The 16168-nt window shown below is 35.7% G+C and overlaps 1 protein-coding gene across 1 annotated transcript; it reads right to left on the reverse strand.

Moving 5' to 3' along the window:
- Positions 1 to 1295: 1295 nt before the first annotated feature.
- bap1 (BRCA1 associated protein 1) lies at positions 1296 to 14541 on the reverse strand. The gene is made up of 17 exons (XM_015390604.1): positions 14348 to 14541; positions 14115 to 14144; positions 13945 to 13999; positions 13641 to 13773; positions 10542 to 10661; positions 9763 to 9824; positions 9473 to 9615; positions 8374 to 8452; positions 8153 to 8276; positions 7871 to 7967; positions 6995 to 7161; positions 6422 to 6555; positions 5696 to 6159; positions 5372 to 5598; positions 5122 to 5214; positions 4956 to 5028; positions 1296 to 2090 (listed from the first exon to the last, which is right to left on the reverse strand). Exons 1-17 carry the CDS (start codon positions 14385 to 14387, stop codon positions 1957 to 1959), a joined length of 2175 nt encoding a protein of 724 aa, XP_015246090.1. The 5' UTR covers positions 14388 to 14541; the 3' UTR covers positions 1296 to 1956.
- Between the last annotated feature and the right edge of the window lie 1627 nt (positions 14542 to 16168).

A 16168-nucleotide genomic window follows, 5' to 3' on the forward strand; every position in this document is an offset into this window, starting at 1 on the left:
CTTTAGATGTTTTTGAACTTACTGTTGACATATATTCAAATTAAAATATAGACACATTTTTCATAAATGTGAGACCAATAGTCTTTGACAATTTAGACCTAGACACTTTTTTTTTGCTGTCATTCCGAGTTGCATCCCCTGACACTTACCTGGGAGAGATTTCCATGCATTGATGTATGAGAACACTTTGAGACGTTGCTAGCCTTGGGGGACCCCAAGAGCAGTTTAGGTCCCTTACACAGCAGGCCAGACACAGCTGCCCATTTCTTATGTGTTAAAAGTTGTGAACATGGCTTATATACTTCTATCTATAAACCAACAGTTCATCAAAACAGTTTTAGCAATTAACCAACCTACTTGTTTTAAAAGAACTAATTTAAGAACATGGATGTATGGTTAGAAAACAGCCTATTCTGACCCCAGGCATTAGTACCAAAGCATGGACCACCATCAACAAACATTTCCATAAACTATGTAAATGCTTGATTATGACTGTTATTTGTTTTAGTGTTTGTCATATCAAATAGCCAAGAACAATACAAAAATATGAAAGCAAATAAATTCAAATAGCAGTAAATATTTTGCTTGTGTAAATGTATACTTCATTTATATGTAGATGTAGAAATATGTGTATTTCAATGCATTAAAAAAGTAAATAAGCAAAATGATCAGTATAAAAAAATATACTGAAATAGAAATAAGGTGATCAACACTCTTAAAAGTGTATAAATTTAGTTATAGGAAACAGACCGTCACTACCAGCAAATCAAATTTTGCTGATAAACTTTATAAAAAGATATCGTGTAGACCTCTCTTCACATCCCACGCTTTGTTTTGACTATTAAATGTACATAAATTCTGCTTCTTATGTCTAAAACCATCTGCTTAGCATTCTCCTCATTTTAAAAAGGGATGGCTGCATCTAATTTCTGCAGGAATGCAACCTTATCTAGAGAGAACTGATGTCAGCAGCACTGGGAAGCCCTTGTTCACTAAGGAACTGATAATTTACATTATTTTCAAATACCAATAATTAAAAAATTAAAATAAGTCATCACTTTCTTCATTGCAAGCTTATAAAAAATTGCATTTGCATTCAAACTGGATAGAGACATATCTGCATTATTTGTCCAGTTTATTATAATTTCAATTAGTGTTGTGCTAGTCAGTTAGATTAGCTTTTTATTTCCCCCAAACAACCCATTAAGTGGTCTTAATCTCCAACTGGGATGTCATATTTTAAACTCCCAAAGTAAATGAAAAAACAAATTAGATACTAACTTTATTTGTACTAACTTTATTTAGCAATAAAGTGGCAAGCACATAACTACTTTTGATATTCAGGGCATTCAACATGTAAATATATACAAAAAAATATGCAGCAGCACACATTCAACTTAACTCAATCTAAGATCCTGTTTTTTATATTTGCAGAACCTCCAGAAACACACAAACAATAAGGTAAAGACTTTAGATAGAAAAAGGCATTTAAAACCCTTACAGTCATATTGTCAGTTTTAAATAACATGAAAAAAGACAACAGTATGTTACAGAGTCTGTTTCTTCACTGAATGTTTTGATGCTGAGATTCACTGGAAGATGAAATAAAAAGTATAATGAGCAAAAAACAACCTTTAATACTTCATTGGCACGAGGAAATATTGACGTTTAGCTAATAATTCTGATACAGTTGTCCTACATGAGCAAATATTCCATGAAATAAACAATGACAAAATAAAAAAAGGTAGAAAAGATCAGCTGCTAAGTAAAAAATAAGCAAAACTCAGAAAAATATTTACTGTATGTGTGTACGGGCCAAAAGATGGTATACTCCAAATGGTAAAAAAATATAGCACAACACTGATAAAAGGAATGATTTTAAGGTGTGCAGCAACAGCCTTTTCACCTTGCAGTGATTGCTTGGTGCTCATTCATTCTAATAGTGAGCGTTTGTGATTACTGGCGTTTGGCTTTGTAAGGTCGGGAGCGTTTCCTTCGATCGGGCTTCCTCTGCTTGTGCAGCCGTCCGATGCTCACTCCCTGTCGGCGGCGCACAGAAATGTTCTGCTCCACTAGGCTGGCCAACATACCTGTAGAAGATGCATGAAGAAATCGGTGATTGTAAGAAGAAAAAACAAGCATTAACAGGAAGTTTTTTTTTTTATTCATCGAAAGCTAAGTTAACACAGAGAAAAAACTGTTTAGAAATTAACTTAACCCGTTTATCTACTCACTACAATTATTTAGGGCAGATATCCTGAAGTACTACATCAGTTTTGTATAGAAAAGCCCAGAAGTTAAGCACTAATGATTACCAGACATAACTTCTGAAAGTACACCTGTTTCTGGACTTTTGGTAATCCTGCATTGCTTAACTAGAAACACATTAAACTTTGCCTAAGAGGCAAAAGGGTCAAAATCTACTTGTAAAATATATTCAAATCCACCAAATATTTCTGCCCTATTTTACATTTTGTCATTTTGAACTTGGAAATAATGTTTTGTTTTTTGTTTTTTATCTATTTGAAAAAAGCTCATTGTCCCTTTATTTATTGGGACAATAAGGGATTATTGTTTCATATAATCGATATACATATCCTGAACTGCAAGAACATCGATAGATTATAAACGTTGCAAGCAAAATAAAATATGGATGTAAAATCTTCGAGGGCAGGGATTACCTAAAAGAGAGAAGGACCTGATCAGCTAATTAAGCCAGAGACCAATCCATTATGAAGTTTACTAAAAAATATCCTGAGCATTAAAAGGAGGGTTCACACAGCCAGAAGATTTCTGCCCCAATGTTTCCATTTCACGAGCAATAATCCTGCACTGTGGTGCCCTAAGAGGGATCAGGGAAATCTTGGCCTGATATCCTGTCGTATGTGGTGTCTCCTGAATCATACGCGTCCAAAACATTTGCTGGGGTTTGAAAATTTGAACTTTTGCAGCTCGAAGCACCAAGTCAACCAATCCAATAAGCTGACCATGGCGCTGGCTGGGAAACAGTGATTGCATTAGAGCTGTGATCTCTCCTCTTGCACAGCTGTCAGCATAAAACCATAAAACTGAACAAGAACATATACTGTATAAAGAGGTTACACTCCACTTAGGTTAACATGAAAAGCTCAAAACAATATTCACACTGCAGAAAAGAGCCATCAGGATAACTCAAAATGTATCGATCATGACCACACTAATTCAATGTTAATTTATTCCTGCTTGTTTAAATTCTCTGATCTGGTAGAATTGTAAACCTCACAATCAAAGTTTAAAGCTAAAAATAAACAGTTACAAACCCATGGCTAAGGGAGTGGAAGGGTATAAGTACAACTATAATCTAAATTTAAGAACTGTATAAGTTTGAATAAATTGGAAAAATTTGTATTTCAATAAATGGTGTGAAGGTTGGAACAAAGTCAGTGTTGAATTACAGCAAGTTTAAAGGTATCTTTCTGGGTGGATCATCAAAATAATTGGTCCTCCTTATTGTCAATCATTCTGGTAATACGTTTACATAAGGCCGCCCTACGTGCTCATCCCCATTTATGCATACCGGTGGTGTGACATAGTGGAGAAATTGCAAATCTTCTTTTGGAAAGTAAATTTATATGAGTGATGCAAACACGTGCACGAGGAGAAAGGGGCTCGTGCACGTCCTCGCACGGGTTTAATAGGCGTTCTCCCTCTGGAGTGGCTACAGGGTTGACCATGTCCATTTTTTATTTTTTTTTTTTTTTTTTTTAGTCTTTTTTTTTTTTTTTTTATTTTTTTTTTTTTTTTTTTTAAGTCTTTTAAAATATTCGTCAAAATCCTCCACTGTACTTTTTAGCATGAGACTGTTGAGGAAAAGGCTTAAAATGGTTTTCTTAAAGAGATATGAGATGAAGGGTGGTTAACAAGTGTGTAAATATTTTTTCAATAATTTATGTGAATGTATAAATGTATGTTTATATGAACCTAAACTAATTTATTTGCTCTCTTAACAGACTTTAGAAGTATGAATCAGGATGAATGTTGATGTTAAGGACTATAGGAAGGTGAAAGGGGTATGATTAAATAAGTCTCACTTCTTCATATCAGACCTAAGCACTACATAGATATAACATATATATTTAATTAATACACATATATAATATATATAATAAACATTAACAACACATGTTTTCATGTGTTAAATTTGTATTTTTTCACTGAACTGTCCTAAATAATGTTACTCATTTATTAATTTATGCTTTGATAATGGTGCCAAAATTGTTGTCAAGTATGGCAAAACTGTTATTATTACATAAATTAACCTAAAATATCAGAAGTTTCCAGCAAAAAAAAGTTCAATAATTTTTTTTGGTAATTGCAGTTTTTTACCACATTGAAAAATCTCTGAGTGATTGGCTGGCTTATTAATGGTGCTATTACTGGGGATTTCCACGACGGCCAGCCTGTATGCAGGGGTCTGCTGCATGACGTGACATCAAAGGTAGGATCAAAATCCTGACGAAATGACTGCGCAGAGGATGTTTAAGATGTACTGTATTGCATAGAACCATCTTAAGACTAGTTTTTACCCACTTATCAAAGTGGATAAAGCAAAGCCACTCTCCATTGCATTGCTGTTGTACAGAGAAACCAGTGACGCAATTTAGATGAGCCTGTAAACTTTGCGCAAAGCATGTCGAGAGCGTCCAAATTGTCTCATGTTTGATGTGGCTGGAGATAAAAACTGTTATATCCCTGATTCTTTAAATCATTGTGTGTGTTTTTTTGTTGTTTCTTTTTTTATCTTGCCATGCGAACCAGCTTCGAGAAGATGGAGTGCCTATTTTTCCTTTTGTTTTTGTGCACAAAGTTCACAGAAAAAAAAAAAATTATCTGATCGCAATCAAAATGTTAGATATAATATTTCTTAAAAATAAGCCTTAAAAAGGTTGGGGAAAAAAAAAAACAAATTGTTTTACCTTCTTGGGCCAGCATTGATATAAATGTGCAGATAAACTCGTCGTAATTATGAGTCCTTCTCTGATCATCTATCTGCACAAATGGAAACATTTTGGATTAAAAGTAAATGAAACCAACTGCTGGACAGAAACGGTTAAGTCAAGGTGTATGAACACCTCCACTTACCTTGAATTTCTTTCTCTTTTCTACTTCCTCCTTTAAAAACACCTCATAATTGGAAATGTCAGCCTCTACACACTTGAGTAGTGCGAGCAGCTCCTGAAAAAGGCAAAGAGTTGACCCCTTGCTTAGGCTTTTACACATCATAGGCATCAGCCTTCTGCTTGGCAGTGCAAGCAAAAAAAGATAAATTTGCCATGCAGTAAAAATACGCACTGGAGGGATACGTATTGCAGCATTTTATAACAGGACTTACTTTTGGAGAGTACTTATCCCCTGGAGGCTTGCTGTCTGCTCCAGATGCTGTAACGTTGAGCTTTTCCTTTCCAGGTTTCACCTCCACTCCCTCTTCATTCTCATCTTCTTTCTTCACAGCTACAGATGGTCCCTCATCTCCCTCTTTTATACCATCTTTTTCATCTTCTTTTACTTTGAGTTTTACCTTCTCAGGGGTGCAGGGCTTCGTGCCTTCAGCAGAGTCTCCTGTACAGGTAATGAGGAAAGATGCAGCCCATTGGCTATGAATTAGGATTTTAAGTTGTACTTAAGAAACCGAAATGTTCACTTCCTGTGCTCTCACCAGATGGAGGAAGAGCATAAATGACTCCATCTTCCTGTAGGTGTAGCAGAGATGCGCTGACTGATGGACCAAGTTCTCTTACAGCCCGGTTATGCCTCGAGTCCAACCTCAACATTTCCTCCTCTCCGAACAGCACACGGGACAGATGGGAAGCGACTGGGCTGGACGGACGCGTGGCCGCCTGGGAGCGAGCCGGGGAACGCAGTGGGGAGTTGAAAGCACTGCCAATTTCAGAGGCTGTGTCTGTGCTTTCATTGCTGGGTGTGGGGGAAGGCTGCGAGGCGGACGTGATGCATATACCCCCGGTGCGACCTTCAGTGCGCACAGACAGCGGGGTATTTACGCCATCTTTTCTTTGAGCTTCCTTCTTCAGCTTCTCAGCCAAAACATTGAGGGCAATCTGGCTCTCCATCCCAGTTCCAACACGCCCTGCTCTGGACCGCAGGCTTGCCTTTCGTCTAAACCTATAAGCAAAACAACACAAAAAAATTATCATTGAAAGATCTATAATAATGAACAAAAAAGCATTGATTGTTCAAATATTCAGCATTTTTATTCATCACCATCATCTTACAATTCACAACCACAAACTTCTGTGTGATTTCTTATAAAACGTTTGTTCAGTTTAGATTTGGAAGGTCTTCATAACCTGGTGTGTCCACCATCTTTCAGTTTGGGATGACATGCAGCTTTACTTTCTGCAAAAAAAATTCTGTTTTATCTTGCCTGCTGGAAGCACTTGCAGAACCTGCTGCTTCTTCTTCATCCTCATCAAATTCGTCTTCATCGTCTGAGAACTGCGACTGGGGGGGGCCAGTTGCCCGAGGGCGTCCAACTTTAGCTGCAAGATCTTCTTCCTCCTGAGAATCAGAGCATTAATGTCCACACAGAAATGTTATTTCTGCAACAGACTGAAAACATTAAACGTTTAGAAAAAACAAAATTCAAATAGTTTGCAGGATAAGTGTTGTCCTGAACGCCCACAAGTAAAAAGAGTCAAGAAATTGTAAATCCAAACAGACAGATATGAATGATATATGGTATTGGGTTTAAAGGGTCGAAACTGCAAATTAAATGTTTACAAATAACGATGGCTTTACACATTTTATCTAAAGAGTGTTTTTTTTTTTTTCCAGGAGAGCCGGACATTTGATTTGATTTTACAGTTTCAATGAGCGTCTAATCTAAAATAAAGCTGCGGATAAGCTCAATAAAATAACTCCTGAGTCCTGACTGCAAGTCCAATTTCATTACAATCATAGCAGCTTAAATAAATGCACTTTCCTCAGGTTTTCTTACCTGCATCGGGGACTTGGCGTAGTTATGATTGTCGAGGAAGGCGGGCAGGCGCTGAACGATGGGGTTGACTTGCTGAGCACCTCCTCCTGCGGTGGCTGGTGGTTTTCCCATGACCTTTGAACTTCCAGCTCCATCCTTGGACTGAGCTCCTGAATCCTCCACTGAATCTAGAATACAAATGGTGCATTTTTATGAGTTTGACAGTTTTTATATAAACGTCTACAACATAAGAGTTATGGATCCGTTTTTGAACAGCAAAGTTTTTCCCGTACATTCTTAATTAACTCTGAATGGACTAGTCTCTGTTTTCAACCATCACTGCCAGGTCAGGCTGCATGTTAGGGGTCATTGTTCTGCTAGAAGAAGAAACCAACTTTCCCAGTCCCCAATTCTTTGTAGCATCTTTCAGGTTTTCTTTATCTATTGCCCTACCTTTAGCTCAACTCTGACTAGCGTCACCCTTCCTTCCCTTATGGTTTGTTTCTCTTCCATTGTATACAGATCTGTGGCTTAACAGATTAAAAGGAAGGGAGTCCACAGAACAGATAGACAATATATCAGCAGGCCGATGTTTTTGACCATGGGTTTTTTTCCATGTATCAGTATCCCACACATGCATGTAATGGCCGATTCATTAGTGCAATCAGCAGCAATGCCTTGTGATCAAGTGAATCATATGCAAAGCCGCTCCCTCCATCTGTTATTCTTTGTTTAAGTTTTGTTTGATTTGTCATTCGCTATCAATCTGTAATTTTTATCATGTCAATGTTGGAAGAAAAAAAAATCTGCTTAAATCAGCCTTAAAACATCGGAACAGTTAGCACTGGCCTGTATCTGTTGATATCAAGTCAACAGAGTTACCTAGAGGCACAGTACCTGCATCTGCTTCTTTTTTGATGGTGCTTTCATCTGGAGAGGAGGAGTTTTGTTGCTTCTTATCCTGGACAGCATCTGGCTGAGTGAGACGGATCATCTGAAGACAGGATGACATATTATAACAGACTATTCCACGTCTTCCTTAGACACAGACAGGACTCAAAAGGAAGACTCAAGAAGCTCTTGCTTGATCAGAGTTGAATTCCCTTGAACATAACTAATGGATTCCCACTGAGATGAAATACAATTTCTTCCTGAAACTTGGTTTGGTTCTGTTCTGACCTTCTGCAGACCCTCCAGAATGGTCTGTCGGTTCCTCTTTAGAATTTCCAGCTTGGACTCATACTTCATTCTGCGGTCAGGCACAACTGCCATCAGGTTGAAGCGGATATCATGGTACGGCTCACTGGGAAGAGGAAGAGCAGCAGCATTAAAATTAAGCCCGAAGGGCTTGCATAGAAGGTAAAGCACTACTGCTTTTTGTTAAATGGTGCGTGACTCACCCAGCAGTGGCCAGGCCGATCCTCTCCATAATAACACGGCGAGCCTTGTCAGTCCATTCCTCATCCTCTCCCCAGGGCCCTAAAGGATAGTATTATAAATCTACATCATTTAAGAGCATAACAACTTAAACAGCCCCCAAACGGCCCTAAATGTGATGATAGAGTGAAAGTAAACAAAAAAAGAAAAACATTTCTTCTCAGACGGACTGGCCATTTCACTATGAATTAACCTTGGACTACAGATAACCTAAAGTCAATTAAAAAATGCATTTCTAAGATTATTATTTTATTTATCGAAGTTGTGTCACCAGTAATAGTGACATTTGTTTGACGCTCGGTATGAGTCTTTAAAATCAACGTGGATACATTTTCATCTTCCTAAAAGAAATGTTTTAATTACACTAAAATGGAAAGCTTTAAGTAGGGCTGCAAATAACGATTATTTTGCAAATCAGATACTCTGTTGATTTAATTTTTCGAATAATCGATTAATAATCGGATATCTAAATGTTCTTTAAAGAAGATTTTTACAAAATCAAACCAGGTGAAACTAAAAGTTTTCCAATTGAGGAGTTCAGGATAGAGCACATTGAAAGGCAAAATGTTTTTTTTTTTTGTTTTTTTTATCTTTTTTATATATATAAAATTTTTTTTTTTTACAAATTTGGTATAATTACTGCTCTAAGTGGGTTGCTCTGACAGCTAAAGGCATGTTTTACTCCAGTAGATGATTCATTGTTTACAAAATCAGTTGACGATTATTTCAATTATCGATTAATAATGATTCATTCGATTGTTTCAGCCCTACTTTTAAGCATTAACAGCCTTTTAACATGACATCTAAATCAGATTTGATTCTAGACTTTGACTAGGCCACTCTGAAACTGTCATTTTAGTTACACCCTTTTAGTCCTGAGGGTTCAAATTACTACTCTGTTATGTATCTCATGTAATGTCACAAACCAGTAGTTAGATGTTCTTCATAAGACTTTTTTGGCAGAGAACAGAAATCATGGCATCATCAAGAATGCCAGATATTAATTTGTGGACTTCTGTAAAGGAGTTATACACAGTGTTTATACTAGAAGTAAAGTCTCACCATGATCAATGGGGTAAGCCTTGAGCCCATCGAGCTCAAAGAGTCGGTCTTTGATTGGCACATAGCTGACAAAGTGGAAGGCTTCCATCGTCCGCACTGCACTGATCCCATTCTGTTTCTCAGGCAGGTGTCTGGGCTCCGGTCTCCATAGAAACACGAAAAATAGGAGTTTCAGATAATGCTACATGCACTAAAGCCAGTATATTACATAACATGTCTGATCGTCATTTCTTTACTTCCCTCTTCAGAGCCAAAACCATCTGAAAGTTATATCACTGACTGTAGCTTACCTGGCATGGCTGTTATGAGCCCTGGCCAGCTCCGGGGCATTACCTATAGCATAGCCTTTGCTCTGGAAGCAAAGAAAAGTATATCATGTAAAGACTTGTTTAGAAAAGGAGAATGTGAAGCATATGATGAATAAAGCTAGAATATCACAATGAATGGTGTGCTGTGTTTTAATGCATATGGTAGAATCATTTATATGATACGATTGAGTATTAGGGTCAAACTAAAGAGATATCTGACAGGCTGTAATTTATGAGAATAAAGTTGTAACATTACAAGATTTAAGTTATAACATTCAAGAATAAAGTCATTATCAGCTTAATAACAGAATAACATGAGAATAAAGTCAATAATTTTTAATAAGAGATATTGCACTGCCATCCCCTGTATTGAAATGAGGACTGTTGAGAATCTTGTGAAGTTATATTTTCGTATCAGTTTTACAATAAGGAAAAGTTAAACCGTTTAGCCCATCAGCATCAAATTATTAGGCTCTTATCTTGACAAACAGCTCAGATTGCTGTTTGGTAGTTTGGCTGTGCTGATCAGATATTGTTCTGTTTCCTGAAAGGTCTAATAATCTAACAACTTTATTCTATCATGACTTTATTCTTGAAACACTAAGCCTTATTCTCGTAATATTATTTTTTTTTTAACTCATCGCCATATTATATTTACATTTCCTATAAAAAGAAAAAACTCAAAAGGTCTCAGCTATTTGTATGGGTATAAACAATATTTTGAAAGTAGATGTTAATGGTTGAGTGAAGGTATAACTTACTTCAGGACTGAAGCCTTTAGTAAAGGCTTTAATGCGACTGAGGGTGGTACCAAGCTCGACTCCGCTGCAGTTCAGAAGGACGCTCAGCAAAGCATGAGTAGCACATGAGTTTGGTATCAGCTGAAAAAGACAGATAAAAATATTAATGAGTTTCGTTCGACCCATTTTCTTTCAATTAAAATACATGCATCTCTACAAGGTCTATTTAAATAAATTTGGTGAAACAATAAAGGTAAGAGATATTTTTAAAACTAGTTTCTGGCTGAAAGGTTGAGGAAACTGAAGCACATGGCGCAATTGTACAGAAGCCATGCTTTTATTTGATTTGTATGTTGTGCTGGTTTGATGCGGGGTTGTGGCTGTGGAGACAGAAATGTTGTTCAAGTTGTGATTTTTACCATGTATTTACATTTTACACCTTTTATCTAATTTGTATACAACTTTAGTTGTGTTTTGCCTTTTTCCTAAAGGTTTGTGCCTGCTTATAACCTTGATTCTGCATTTGAATTTAATATGCCATAATGTGGAACTTTACCATCTAATGTTTAATTAAAACCCGAAGTACACTAGCTCTGAAAATGCTAAATCAAAAATGTTATTTTAACCTAAATCATAACAACAGCAATTAAAAATAAAGGGCAATTTTCCAGCATACAGTTAAGCATTAAAGCTGATGGAAAATGGGAAAAATGCTAAAATCCTCTGATTGATCAGTGAATGCACCTGCCACACTAAACACAGGTTCTCATGTTACGGTCTACTAAATGAAACCTTCTTATGAAAAGTTTTAATTGTAAACAAAACATATGAATATTTTAATTTATTTTTTTACTTTAAAATCATTGGTAAAAAAAAATATATGGTTATTTAACAAATCAGAAGAATAATTGGAAAGAATTACTTAAAGTCAACTTTTCAATTTAAACAATTACAACCACAGTTTTTCATTTCTATAATGTAGCTACTCAAAAAAAGGGAGAGAATTTGCTCAAAAATATATATTTTGCTAATATATATATAAATATATACCCTGTATCTAAAATCTGTAATATCAGCAAGCTGGTAGATACAATCTGCTTCTCCATAAAGTTTATAAATAAAAAATGGTTCAGTTATTTAAACAGCTCGGTGGGACCTTTTTTGGTGGAAACATTCCACATGACAAAATATGCAATAGAAATATGAATGATTTCTGCTGATATACCGAGTCAATATCAGTATCTTCAATACACAAATCTGTAAAATTGATACCATATCAGAAGCAGAAACATTGTACTGGAGCACCCATACTTCCAGATACCCTGCATTTTCCTATTGCATACCAACCACTATAAATGCTTTGAGGAGCAAAATACTCTAAAAATCTCAGAAGGAAAACAAATTGTTTCCTATTAAGTTAGCGCTTTGGTGGACTTTTAAAATTTAGAAATCAGTGCAAAACAAAAATAGTTTGTATCTTACTATATTTGCAAAGTGTAATGTTACAGTTTTTTGCAGATTAGGCTGACCTCACAATCTGGACTTTCCCAAACTGTCTTGTAAATTTAGTATTGATTTGTAATGCGATATTCTTTGGGTGTGTTTCAATATCGTAATGTTTATGAAACAGAAATAATGTTGCTAATCTTAATTTACCGTAATGAAGAAATAGTTAGAATTAAAGTCAGACAGTGATAAACATGCTGCTTATGTTCTAAAAACTAAATTACAAGCATCTGTTTTAACAATGACTAAATTTAACTGATATTCTTTAGCTCAAGAAAAATAGAGAGCACACATTTTAAAATACAGACGTTCTCCTGATTTTACTAACCAAGATGCATGACTACAACATCTTTCAAAGTTGCAGCCATTTTAATACAATATTTACTTTAAATAAAATCCTTTTAAAATGTTTACTAAGAGTATTCTAAAGAAGTTTAAAAACAATCCACTGGACTTTGTTTCCAAGTTTGAAGACTTTTCGCTTCCCATCCAGGAATTTTTTCAATCCAAATGTCAGAAATAGTGATGCTTTATACAGAAGCCCAACAAAGCCTTGTTTTTGCTTAGACATGCAAATTAAAACTGACGAACAGGTCCGCCCCTTAGGGATGGGGGTCGTTTGGGTTCTTTTAGCCTGCAGAGCCCCATACCTGTCTATATCTCTGAAAGGAGTGTTGTTAAAGGAAATTGTTGGCCTGTTCCTCTGTAAATTGATTTGGGATTGCGACGATAGCGGGAAGGGATTAACTCAATTGCTGCATTGTAGGTTTTTGAATGCTGAAATCTGCGTCCACCCACTCTTTCTAGGGTTGGTTATTCTTTCTTAACATAGATGGCTTCCTTCAAGCCCCTCTCAAACCACCTATTTTCTTTATCCATAATGTGAACATTCTGGTCCTCAAAAGAATGTCCTTTGTCCATAAGGTGTAGGTGTACCGCAGAATCTTGTCCCGAGAAGGTCACTCTTCATTGTTGGGCCCTGCGTCTGTGGAGAGGTCGCTTGGTTTCTCCAATATAATGATCAGAGCATTCCTCACTGCACTGAACTGCATACACCACTACGCTCATGTTTCATCTGGGGGTCTTGTCCTTAGGATGCACTAGTCTCTGTTTAAGGGTCTTTTTTGGTATTGCAGGCTATCAAAAGAAGCCACGCGACCCCCATTCCAAAGGGGTGGACTCGTTCATCCGTTTCAGTTTGCATGTTGTCTAAGCTTTGTTGGACTACTGTATAAAGTAACTCAACGCTATTTCTGACATTTGAACTGGAAAAGCTTGCTGGATGGGAAGAAAAATGTCTTCAAACTTGGAAATAAGGTCCAGTGGTTTATTCTTTTTACTTGTTTGGAATGACTATGACCTGGATGACTCTTCACCAGCATACTGAGAGTATCTTTCAAATAGAATTAAATAAATTAAACATAAACAATTTAACAATACTTTAAATGTGTAATAGGAAATACACTATTTCCATTTATAGCAGGGAACAAGATGTATCATTGTCATTCCAAGAAATCTATACAAAAACAGTACATTTTAGAGGAGCAGGGTTAAAAGAACACCTGCGGAAATAAACAGAACAGTATGTTAAAAAAAATCTATAAAAACATTTACCTGGTGAGCAAAGAACATATCATTTACAATTTCCTCATCAATGACCGAGGTTTCATCCACCAAGGTGTTGACTTTTCTCCTGGATCGACGCTCTTCAATCCACTTAAACAGGAAGATGAAGCCATAAACAGGACTGGAAAAGAAAAGAATGGCTTTTATCACGATCTAGGACAATAGTGTGATTATTTGTTAAATATATATTTATTTCTTTTTTTCTTTACATATGTGGATCGTAAATGTAAATTCTAGAAGGGTTTTTGTGTAGCAAACTAAAAAAATCAAAATTAAACACACACATCCGCACCTCTGACATCTGCTTTGTAGATCATAGATCTCCTCAACTTGGACGCCTTTGACACCTACATTAAAGTTGCCAAAAGAACATTTCAAATATTAGGGTTTATTTTCCACATGAAAGAGTTAATGTTTACATTAAATATGAGAGAAATGTTAGTTTATAGAGCAAATGCTTACCAAAATCTTCTACCAACAATGTAAACAATCCTGCAATACAACAAACAGCGAGATAACATTTATTTTAAAAACACCCACCGCATAATTCTTAAAAGTCATTACATTAGAGTTATTTCTTGTTGTTTTGCATTGAAGTTTCTTTCTATCAGTTTATGTTATTGATAGGCAGCCCAGTAGGCTACTGTGGAAAGCTAATGTTTGTTAGCCTAAATATCCGCCGATGTTTTTTTTACCTGGATCACTCTCTAGCTCCAGCCAGCCTTTGTTATTCATTTTGAACGTCTTTAAGGGAGAATAAAATCTAAGATGTGTTCCAGTCCATATCCAAAGGCGGCTAAAGATGTTTTATAGCTAATCGCCGTGTAACAAACGAAGGAAGATCTATATAAACACAAAAGGTAAAATTGGTCGCAAAAGATGACATCATCAGAAGGCGACGAACCGTTGTTGCAACAATAACAGTCCGATCTGATCATGGTCCGGATATGTCTTCTCTCAACATCCCTAACTTTGAACTAATTCTATCTTATGTTAATGATATTTAATTATTCTACACGAATGTACTTTTTAGCAAGAAACACGTAATACCGTTTGAATCATCCGTATTCCCATTCCATCCTTGGTGGAATATTTTAGATCCACGTTTTTTAGGTTTTTTCACAAGAAATCTCCAATACAGGTTGTGAAGGCAGTTTTTTTTTTTTTTTTACTTATTATAAAAGCACACAAAAAGAAAAAAACAACAGCATATTTATCAGTAAGATAAAAAAAAAAAACAATGCATATCATATGCACATTTTCAGAGAATTCTGATTGAATTTAGCTTAAAGCTAAATTCAATCAGAATTCAATTCAATTTTAATTCGTTTTTTACATACTAAATATTTACAACAAACCTAATCTCAAAGGATTAAATGCAGATATACAGATAAGATCATTATTCTTATAGACAGCTTTACAATAATCCTAGTTATTTTATAATGTTGTTAAATTGAGTCCAGAACCAGAATTATTACATCCAGTCTTCTTCTGCTGATCTTTCATCAGCGGTGAATTAATTGCATTACATCAGCGGCTGTACAGCAATCCCTCACACTGGACAAGCCTGACAGTGGAAAAGAGAATACCTTATAAATAAAACAAAAGACCGCAGCAGAATCTGGCTCTGATCCAACTGGAGAACTAAACTGAGCATATATGTGATTAATTTATTCAAAAATAACATACTGAGAGGAAAAAATACTCTCAAAAAGATTCCCAGTGCTTTGTGCTCATAGAGGCAAGTTGGGAAACCGACTTGGCTCCGTTTCTGACCATTACATGACTTGTCCAATCATTTAACCAACACTAGTTTTTCTAGAATAACTATAAAATAATAGCCATAACTGATTATGAAAGCTGGAGAATTAAGTGTACAATTTAATCCTATAGTCATACTATAAAAAGGTATTTATGGTACTTATTTTCCTTTCTGAAAGCCCACACCTTTGCAAATTGTTACTTGTTCTACTTGGGTGTAAATATTTGGATCAATGTTTTCGATATAATATTATGTCTCCTATTTACTGGACTGTCTGCAGAGGTGGGAAGTAACCAGTTACCTTTAGTTGAGTAACTTTTTAAAAAAAGAAAAAAAAAACTTTTTTTTAATAAGCTTTACAGCATTTTACTTTTTTGTTTTACAAAGTAAAAAAATAGTGATGTTCACTGCTTTTACTGTATCATAACTTCACACAATAAAACCATGCTTGTTTGAAATAATACACTAGAGAGACACGCCTACAGTTGATTTTTAAGTGAGACTTCTGTTGTGTACTTAAGCTATATGGGCTTAAAGTTATTCTCTATTGGCTGACTATGCCGTGTCATAAAGCACTCAACTGAATATTTAGAAAATAGTATATTGTATCTTCTTACGGGAGGTGACTTCCATTATTCTAACCTATACAAATGACTTGCTGTAAGTACTGATTTCATAAGTTTTATTAAAACATTTGAATATATTTTAAATTATTTTTCAACCAGAAAATATTGTACAATTATTGAATGTTATA

The sequence above is a fragment of the Cyprinodon variegatus genome, unplaced genomic scaffold, assembly GCF_000732505.1.
Source record: "Cyprinodon variegatus isolate N-32 unplaced genomic scaffold, C_variegatus-1.0 Scaffold505, whole genome shotgun sequence".
In the NCBI taxonomy this organism is placed as follows: domain Eukaryota; kingdom Metazoa; phylum Chordata; class Actinopteri; order Cyprinodontiformes; family Cyprinodontidae; genus Cyprinodon; species Cyprinodon variegatus.